Here is a 10,517-nt window from a genome sequence, read left to right as displayed (position 1 = left end):
AAGGAAAAATATCCACTGTTTAGCCATATAATTAACGACCAGTGGACGTTTAATGTGCCACATACTTGCTGTAAAAAAAATAGTGCTGACTGAACATATTGGTTTCGGTTTTTCAGCCTAAGCAGCAAGAAAGAATCACCGAAAGAGAGTTGTTTCCACCGTCTTTTGCTTAGTATACAGACGGACATGGAAAGTAGTGACCTAGTTTCAAAGAACAGTGTTATCTCAAATGCCTCCTGCCTCACCTGTATGAGAAATGAATGCATCAAGATGAAAAGGCTCTTGGACAAGCCTACAGAAAAGAAAGGGCTCTGTCACACATCTGAGTAAATGAACGAGCAGAGAAAACAGCAAAAAACCCTCATTACAAGTAATGCAGATCAACTTCCCAGGGTAAGAAAATTATCTTCCCATTACAATTCACACGCCTTCAATTTTAGAAAGTCAAGATTTAGAAAGGATTGACTAGGTGCCTCAGCAAAGCCCACAAGGATGAGGAAGAATGAAATACCTACTTTTACTTGATGCAGAATGGTAAAGTTTGCTAGGTAGGCAGTAGTAAAAAAGCAAAAACTCCACTGCCAGGTGCTTCGTTAGAGACAATTCATAACACCAAGATTTATTTTAATAAAACATGAAGAAAAATGAAAAATGTTCAGGCACAAAAACTAACAGAACATAATCAGTCAGGGACAAAAAATGGTAGCACACTGATCACATCCCCAGCTTCAGTCTCAATCGTATCATAAACCCATTTTCTATTGCAGCGACATTCTGGTCCACATTTGTTTGAATTGCATTTGGGGCAAGGATAGAAGCAACCCAGGCAGTCCATTTCCAGGCAATCACATAAATCTATGCCATTACAAAGCAGCTTGCCATGTTTGTCATACTTCTTTGTAAATCTGTGAAAGAGAACAAAAGTTATTCTCAGACAATGCTTCAACACATTCAGAGACTAAACCAAACATGTGGAAAACATCTGTATAACAAGTATTTAGTCTTTAACAAACTCACAGCAAAATGAAGTACCAGCATCATATCCTAATTGCAACAGCCATTGGTACTAAGAAATGAATGCATGCCATACTATGAAAAAATTCCCTTAAAGTCACACAGAAAAATCTTGTTTTCCCAACACAGCTTATTCCCAACAGGGTAATAAGAAATCACTCTGCAAAATAAAATGCTTTTATTAATTTTGTTTAGATTCACCGAACAGCCTACCAGCCATTTTTTAAAATAAATCAAGCAATAAATCAGAGATCTTACTTGGACTCATTTAAAAAATTTTGTTTCATCTGTGACATGCATGCTTTCTTTTTCTGCTGTCTAGTTTCGGGATTGAAGTCAGCTACCTGAGGTCCTGGATTTTGAAAGGCTAAGCATTTTAATTGTTTCTCCAGTTTTTGCTATAAATAAATAAATAACAGAAAGTTTGTAATTAGTAAAATTGGAAAATATTTTTTAATATGTTAGCTGCCAAGTGTCCTCACTGGCTTTTGAGTGACATTAAAATTAATATTCCTGATAACTTATAAGATCAAATTGGTTGTTTAAAATGCTTGCTTGTCTAACTATTAATCAAGTGTTCCTTTTACCGGCTGTGCATCCTGACAGGAGATGGAACAATCATGACTCTGGGCACATGACTCTGGTACAGCAGCATGGAGTTTGCAAGTTGCCATGTGAGAGGCAGGACTATATGCTTTGTTCTTCAGCTTCATCTAAAATGCAAAAAACAAGTACTGTGATTATAAACATCCCAAATGGATTCACTCTTACTTTCACTGTTCCCTCAGGTGCCTAGAAACTGTCTTTGTCCAAATAATCTGAGGGCAAGAAAAATGTCTGAAGGAGCAATTAATACAGTAAGGAAGCATTTGCACAAGTGAGAAGTATGAGGAAAAAAAAAAAAAACCCAACAGACAAAAACAAAGGAGTTCAGCTGAGCAGAGTTTTCTAAGAAATAGGAGGATGCAATTTTCTGCCAATTTTGTGGAATTCATGTTTGCAATTAGCTAAAACTGCTGAATACTTCTGGAAGCTAAAACATTATCTCTGTGTATTACCATTCCTCATAGTCCATGTGTGTAGACAGACATTTCTAAAGTCACTGCAAACAAATATAAGCATCATGTCAAACAATTTCCCTTTGGACAATGACTATGAGCTTCGACCATACACTTGTCGTTCATTATGTAAAGGCAAAAAAATACATGCAAATTAATCTTTTTCTCCTGTTATGTAAATGGAGCTCCCTTGCCATCTTTTAGCTTCCCTGGAGGGTGTAATTCCTTTCAGAGTCCACAGTGATTTTCCACAAACAATTGATTTCTCTGGGGAAAGCAGTGGCAGTTCAGCCCAATCTGCTGATATATGATTCAGAAATATCCGTGCACTTGAGTGCACCTTTTACTAGGTGGCTGATGCTGTGCATCTTCAGCTGCATCTTCCTGAAAACGTACAGGGCAATTTCGTGTACCTTATTCAGACATGTCTGCTTTGGATTCAGGGGTAATTTTCAGCATCTTCACCATTCACAATCGTAAATAATGCAATTTTTAAGTTTCAAAAGAACAATAAGGTATGGTGATAGTCCTTTCTCTAAGACTACTCTTCTGTTTCCCTACTTACTTAGAATTGCTCATAGCCCTCCAAATCACTGCACTACAAACTTGATCCATTTCACTGTTGTTGTTACTGATACTTTCCCCTTGACTCCAGCTCTCTATTTTTGTAATGACTGAATAAATTGAATACAATTGTAAGTATCTTGATAATAAAATAGTACTGGAGAAGTCATACCAAATTTTTGTGTCCTATTGAGCAGTTCTTAGCAGGAGACACTTGTTTTTCCACAGATGTTTCCTGGGAAAAATAGCTTTTCTTGCAGTTTTCTTCCACGAGATCACTCATTTGGCCACCCGTGTGAAATATGCACCTATTTGTTAAATACATACAATGATATAAAGAGACTTGCAATTTAAAGTTGAATTTAAATTTAAAGCAGGTGATATCTAAACAAAGCTTTTATGTGTTCTTAATCGGCAGCAAATGCAGAACAAAATGTGGCTCAGCAACTGACTCGATTTTAAAACTGTATTTAAATACTATCCCGAGCATATACAGAAGCTGTATCACCAAAGCCAGTCCATAATTCGCAAAGCACACGCCGGAAAGCCGCCGGTGTTTAGGTAACCCAGAGCTCGGGAGCTCCGCTGCCACGCCTGGCTCCTGGGCGCGGCGAGCACGCAGTCCCCGCATCAGCCCGCAGGTGGCGCTGCTGCTCCAATCGTGCGCCCGGCGCGCGCTGCGCCCGTCTCCGACATTGCCCGCGGATCCACGGTGTCCTTCCCGGAGATTCCAACCAACGGGATAAACGTAAGGTGCTTGGGTTTTGAATCTCACTCCTTCGGAAAGATTTTAAAAATAAAATAGAATGTGGACCTTTTAGGTTTAATAAAAAAAAGGGCATCAAGCGCTCTGCTAACAAAGTACTCGGGGAGATGCGTGGGTTCTGTGAGTCTACACTATAAATGCCATCCATCACCTCTCTGCCATCAACAGAGGCTCAGGAAGGATATTAGCTACCTCTTACCAACCCTGTGCAGATATTTAGTTTTAAAAAATTATGCAATATATACAGTACCAGCGTCTCTCAGACTTTAGCACCAAACACAATCAGAAATAATTTAAGATTTCTGGAGTTCCTCCAACCCTTCCCCACATGCTGCCCAGTCTCTCCTATTACCACTGAAAGGTAGCACAGTGGCCTCTATCAGTTTACCCTGTACTTCAGGACTGTTACCCCAACCCTGTCCCAGAGAAGATCTTCATTTCACCCCTACCGAAGGACCAGCACCTCTCTAAAATAAGCAGGAGTCCAAGCCTTAGGTTTCCTCTCTTGCAGTCACTTCCTGCAGGGAGACAGTCAAAGTGAGAATAGAAACCAGAAGAGAGTGACTTTGTATTACCTGGAGGGGGTGTCTTTTAGAGAGGTGAAACAGCCTTCAGTCTGTTTCAGAGGGGGTTTCCTGTTCTCTTCAGTAATCTGAAGAATGACAGATGTGACACCGTTCTCAATGGGAGGTTTGACAGCAACTGCTTTAGTTCTGGGACTTGAGTATGATTGTAAAGTTAGAAAAGGAATTCTATTACCAGGCAATTACTATTTACTGGATGGGGGAGCCTGCTTACCTACTGGAAATTTGTTAGGGGTCCACAAATGAATAAATAATGAAGGACAACACTCTAAAGAAGGTGAGTACTGCTCTTCATATGCACTCAAGTTGGAGTCCTTGTCAGGATTTGCTTCCTACATTTCCTCTTGAGTCCAACCATACATCTAGCATTGTTAAAGTACTTTATGAGTATGCATGATCATCATCCCTGCCTGTTTTTTTCACAGTATGCCAGGTTCAGGAGCAGAAAAGCCATCAGCAGCTACCAGTGTAAGCATGCAGTTTCCATGTGTCCTGTGGTGATGTAAAAATTTGACGGCTTTGACAATTAAGTCCTAACAGTTATCTAGAACCAAACACACTAAATCGAAGACCTCATTTTGAATACTAACAGAAAAGAACAAGCATCTTTTTCAACAGATGTGTTCCAAATGCCTTTGCACCTCAGCAAAAATATCCTACACAGAGAAAGTAGCAGATTTCTGTCTCCACATACATATACTTTAAGTATATAATGTTGAATTTTAATGTCCAAGAGAGATTACAAAAAATGAATCAGAATGTGTCTAGGAAAGTGAGCAGGACTGATTATCCTCCACAGTGTGTTCTGAGGAGAGATGGAAATGAGGGAGACACAGACATCCACTATGAAGTCTGGAGAACCTAATTATACAAAGGAAAGTGTTCTTAGTCCTGAAATGGATTTTTTTTCTTCTGCTATTTTTAGTTTGACTGTAGTGCTAATCTGGGGGGGCAACACACTGGACACTGGTCTCTTCCATAAAAATTTCAACTCTGAGGATAACTACCAACTGCACTCTTACTCCACCAAAACCTGTGTTCTCCCATGCTTTTTGAATAGAGCAAGTACTTTTCTGGAGGTGATCACCCAGAACATCCCATTGTGGCTACAGTGTAGGGCTATGAAGTGGCAATTTCAGCACAGAGCCCTGAAACAGCGGACTAGGCTAAAAGCAGAGTAAAGGAGGAAGAAAATCAGATGCTGTATTAAGAGTCATATCCATGACACAGATATTTCTGCTCAGAGAACAGTTTGAGAAGTTGCAGGGATTTGGACAGAATTACATTTGTTTATGATTCTCATGAAATAAATATTTTCCTATATCTGGTTTTTCAAGAATTTAATATTTCTGTTTATGATTCCTACAGACTACACAGCTAAATGTTTCAGCTGGTGTGAAATGTGGTGACTGTCATTCCAGATACATCAGGCTGTTTGGTCTCAGCAGCCTAAAGCCTCTGCAGGGCTTGCCAGAGTGAATTTACATTGTTTTCTAGTTGTATTTGTTTGTGCCATTGAAGACATTCTGGCTGACATGGCTGACATTCATGTTCATCACCTTCACCAGGGCAAGATGAGATGCTGCCCCTATGGCTTTAATCCCCCTAGGCATTCACGGATTATAGACCTATTGCAATAGTCCCACATTCCTCACAGCCTAGCTCGGCAGAGATGTCTGTGGGCTCAAGAACCAGCAGTCAATTTTGTGGCACATTAAAGTATAGATCTTGGAATTTCTACAGGACATCTGGTGTCAGCCAAATTAAGAATAGGAATGAATAAATAAATCTTTCTCAGAGCAACCATGGACTGAACTGTAAAGCTGTGGAAAGACCACTTGGCATCTATTCTGTGCCTTTTCTCACAGCCACGAATGTGCATGTATGTTCAGAGGACAGCCTTGAAGCCAGGTAGGAAACACAGACCAGATGAAGAAATAGGTCTCATCTCTTGTAACTCAGCTGGTTTACCAGAACCCTGACAAACATGGTGACAGTGCAACAGCCCATTCTTTGACAGGGGTCTGGAGGAGCAAATATATCCCTCTCCAAGTGAAATAACACAAATCTTCATGAGTTTTCTCTCCTAAACCCAGACGCTTTCTGCTGTATCTGGAAGTGTGGGCTCCTGTAGCTGAAGTTAAACAGTTAATTATAAAATCATGTGCAACTTCTGGTTGGCATGCAATAGGCAGACGAGTACTTACCTACCTTCTGAAAACCTGTGGTTCTGTAGGGTGTCTGTTCAGTTCAGAGCAGACAGCAAGAGAGCAGGGAGGGTCTCCATAATCTTAAACTCTACTTACCGAACGGCGGAGGGGAATGGCACAGCCTGGATTTACTAGTGCACAATTGCTCTGACAGTGGAAGTACAACATCAGCCCCAGAGAGACTGAAACGGAAGACAAATAATCAAAACAGTGCTCCCCAGAGAAGCAGTCTTAAGACAGTGCCAGGTAACTGTCTTAAAGGACCTCACACATTCTATCTCATTAATTATGGCTTTTATATAATACTTAGCACAAAGAATGGGAAAAAAGAAATTGGATAAACTGGGATGAGAGTTCTAATTTCTCATTTGCATCTGTGAACAGCACAGCAAATGTATTTCTTAAAGCTTTTCTTTTTTTTTTCTTAAAGGAAAGTAAAGAAAAATATCCTGTCATAAACTACTGCATTTTTTTATTTTTAAAAATTTTAAAAGTGATATATTTTTAGGACATGGATGTTGTAAGGAAATATTTTGCCATTTAAGACCAAATGTTCTTGATTCTATTCACAGTTTCCAGTAGTCAAAAATAAATATGCTCCCAATTACTGAAATGAAATGCAACTTCATGTTTCAGCTTGCTGCCTTTCAAGTTTATTTGTTGCACTAGTGCAGACAACTCCACCTTCTACTGACACCTCCGGACACCAATTTTCAGCATGCTGTAGTCACGGCTTTCATTATTCTTCTCTAGAGCACAGCTAAATCCTAATAAGCATCTGAAACTGTGAAGTCTTACAAATTCTCCTTTTGTGGCTTAGACTAATTGCCCAACATGTCTTTTTATCTTAATCAGCAGTATCCACCCATTCTCTGAGATATTTTATAACCCAGATAGAGGCAAGTAGATTTTTTTATTTACCATATTTTTCCTTCCCTCCAAACATTTTTAAACCCAAAAGTTGATACATGATTCAAGCATCAGGCCTTATCTAGGTGATGCAGATGCTGCTACACATCTTCATTTTGCTTCACAGAGTGGGTTTGGGGGCGTTTATTGTGAAAAATAAATCAGAAATCACTCAGGGGAAAAAAAAAAAATCATAGTCTCTTGGGTACTTATATAACAACAAGCAAAATCCAAAAAATCTACAACCCATTTTATTCTCATAATTTTTCCAAGGTTCTTCTCTCTCCATATGACGCCTTAAGTTTCAGCTTTCATATTTTCAGATTCTGTGCTGCCTAAGTGTGAAGTTCTGAGCTTCATATTAAGTATTAGTAAGCTCTCTTCACAGAGTAGGTAGAGAAAACAAATCCTTTTCCTGCTGAAGCCCAAGGACAATGAGTACAACTTTCAGACCCAAAAGCATAAACAGTGGACTGAAGAAGGAAAATAAGAAGGATGGGACTTCACAAACCAAAGCTGTAATTGGACAATTAAACCCAATATGCAAATGGACCAAAACTTATAAAAGTGTAAGAACTCATGACAGGTCGTCCATTTTGTGACCATTCTAAGTCCATCTTGGGTGTAGCCCTGGCCAGGCTATTGTGCTGTCCAAGGTGTACCCTTAAAGGCTTTTTAATAAATTTCTACTTTATTCTCTAGCTCTGTTCCGTCTCTCTTCCAGGTCAACCTTTCCAAGGCATCACATATTCTGCTTGATGAGGAAAACAGAAATTAACTCTATCAGTACAAAAATTGCACTTAAACCATCTTATGCTTAATATCTCATTCCACTTTGCTAATTATACTTGTATACCTGAACTTTTTCTGAATTCCTTGTGCATGAGTTGTATTTGTTTATTATGGTATACGTGATAACATGTAGCCTGCAATCTGCTCAGAAAAACTCCTGGTGGGTGGGTGTCAGGCTACAAGGATGTAAACATAGGAGGATTAAAATCTTAGGTAACATTTGGAGAGACTGATTTCAGAGATGAAACTCCTAGGGGTTCCTATAGGGACAAGTCTTCCCCACCATGAGCATGGGACTGTAAATACACATGGGTAGATACAATGCAAGTGTCTCTACCTGGGGTGAGGGAGGTGCAGGGAAACAGATGTGTTGCATTTTTCTTGAGCTTCCTGGTCAGGCTAATTGCTCCTCTAACACCCCAACACACTCTGTCTGCAATGTGCTCAGTAGCACCTACAGAGAGACAAATGTGGCAGCTGAAGAGAAAAAACCCAAGTTTTTCAGTGTAAACAAGTAACCTGTGATATTCATGTCCTATTGCAAACAGTTCTTTGCATCTCTATGATTTAATTGTTAAAATTTTGACAGAGTGCTGTTCCTCCCATTTTACAATTAATTTCCCCCTCCTCTTTTTCCTCCTCCCTTTATCCTACTTTTTTTTCCAAACAACCAGCTTTATCAGGTCTTTCTGCCTCTTCCTGCATGGTCAAATCGGCAAGTCACTGGGAAGGACGGGGTGGGGTGGAAGGGGCTGAACATACAGGGGAGAAGCATATGGAAGTCCGGGAGATGATTTTAGTGGCCGAGATGGCCAGAAGAAAACGTGCAAGGCTTGTGCAAGGCACCAGGGGAGAGCAAACTCCCTTTGTCCAGAGAAGGCTGCAAGTCCTCTTTGCCGGAGGATCTGCAACTGCGGACACACCCCTCACGGTTCCATCTCCCATAGACTGACCCACGCCTTGCGACAGAGCCCAAAGCAGAGGTGTTACCGCATCGCCTCCGCGACCCGTGTCCACAGAGCTTCCTCGGCATTGGGGTCACATTCCCATCTCCCTGAGCCCCACGGCGCCGGGCTGCCGCCGGGAGCTACCCGCCTGCTCCCTCCCCGCTGCGCCCACACTCGCCTGCCTCGCGTTCCTGCCGTGTGGCCCCGGTCGCTCGCACCTCGTGAAGGCGGCCCCGGCGTCATCCCTTGCCGGCTGCAGCCCCGGGGAAGCCTGCGGAGGAAAGGGCCCAGCGAGCAGAGGAGAGAGGGGAAACCTCAGCGGGAAGAACAGCGGTGCAAGCGCCGAGGTGAGCGACGGCTGCGGGGAGGCACCTGGAGAGCAGCACGGCTGGGCAGGTGGATGATGTTCACGGCAGGAACGGCACTCTGTGAGAGGGAGCCCGCGCTGGAGCAAGAGAAACAGTGGGGAGGGAGGAATGTCAGAAAGAAGCTGTTCGGGACTGACCTCAACCCGCTTTCCTCCTTCCCGCTGGTCTACTCAAGGAGCGGAGGTGAAAGGGTTGGGAATGAAGACGAGCCTGGGAAAAAGGAAGGATGGGGGGGATGTTTGATTTTTGGGTCTGTTTCTCACTATCAAAGGCTATTTTAATGGACAACAAATATTAGGCATCTATTTTAATAGCAACAAATCTAATTATTTTCCCCATGTGAAGTCCATTTTGCCCTGTCCTGGTTCCAGCTAGAACAAGGTTAATTTTTGCAATAACCAGGAGGGGGCAAGTCCAGGACACTGATGGTATGGGTGTTATTCTGTATAACCACCTCGTTTCCAGGCACAGGGGAAGGGTAGCAACAGGGAACAAAGACACACAGACCTCCCTGTTTGCTCCAAAGAAGACAGTTAATTGTAAAGAACCATGCCTTTTTATACAGGAAATTTAAGCTAAACTTAACTGAAATAAGCATATGGGAATACAGCTGGGGAGGAGGACTGAATGTACTGCTCAACTTCTAACCAACACAGATATTTTAACCCTGGTAGGCCTCAAGCCTTGGCAACAAAAAGTTGAACCCTGAAGGAGGAAACAAAAGATAACAGTGTGCTTGGTATGCTTTGTTTGAAAGGAATCATTCAAGACCGTAAGTGCCGTAATGTGAGTCTATGCAGTGCTGTGATTAAGCAATGTTACTAAGAAACATAAATGTTTGGATTGTCACTAATTTTAGCTGTTGTAAGAGTATATAAACTGATCTGTGAAATCAATAAATCGATTTCTTGCATGCAAGCCATGCAGTCCTGTCTCTATCAATCACCGACATAAGCATTCATTTGCTGCCTGCCACTGTGGTGTCACTGTTCACACATCCCTTCACCCAGCCAGCTCTCTGATCACGCAGTGTCCATGTGTCTCCCCAGCCGACCATGCCTCACACATGTGGTGACTGTCAAACCACCAATCCCACCCACATCTGAACAGTTCCCAGACTGCTTTTTGGTGAACAAAAGTGAACAGGATTTACCAAAGGTGGAAAAGGTCCTTGTTCTGTAAGGCTTTTCTTATTTCCCAAAAGGAAGTGAGTCTTTTCTGAAGAGATGATGTCCCTTCCACGGTCAGTGGAAGGACAGGTCAGTAAGTGTTTCTATGTGAATCTTTGCCTCTTTCTTGTACTGT

At 41.7% G+C, this 10,517-nt stretch overlaps 1 protein-coding gene across 2 annotated transcripts; it reads right to left on the bottom strand.

The window, feature by feature from the left end:
• Window positions 1–662: 662 nt before the first annotated feature.
• Window positions 663–6,346, bottom strand: ARL14EPL (ADP ribosylation factor like GTPase 14 effector protein like). 2 transcript variants are annotated; one of them, XM_066182384.1, is made up of 4 exons: window positions 6,293–6,346; window positions 2,809–2,944; window positions 1,273–1,412; window positions 663–905 (listed from the first exon to the last, which is right to left on the bottom strand). In XM_066182384.1, exons 2-4 carry the CDS (start codon window positions 2,917–2,919, stop codon window positions 683–685), a joined length of 474 nt encoding a protein of 157 aa, XP_066038481.1. In that variant the 5' UTR covers window positions 2,920–2,944; window positions 6,293–6,346; the 3' UTR covers window positions 663–682. The 2 variants fall into 2 exon arrangements, with proteins under 2 accessions (XP_066038481.1, XP_066038480.1); XM_066182383.1 differs by lacking the exon at window positions 6,293–6,346 and having other exon boundaries at window positions 2,809–2,968.
• Between the last annotated feature and the right edge of the window lie 4,171 nt (window positions 6,347–10,517).

This window comes from Chamaea fasciata, unplaced genomic scaffold, assembly GCF_029207755.1.
Source record: "Chamaea fasciata isolate MVZ Bird 193981 ecotype frontalis unplaced genomic scaffold, bChaFas1.0.hap1 SCAF_4, whole genome shotgun sequence".
Classification (NCBI taxonomy): Eukaryota; Metazoa; Chordata; class Aves; order Passeriformes; family Sylviidae; genus Chamaea; species Chamaea fasciata.
Note: the sequence above shows the minus strand (reverse complement) of the source record. Positions and strands in the feature narration are given on the sequence as shown.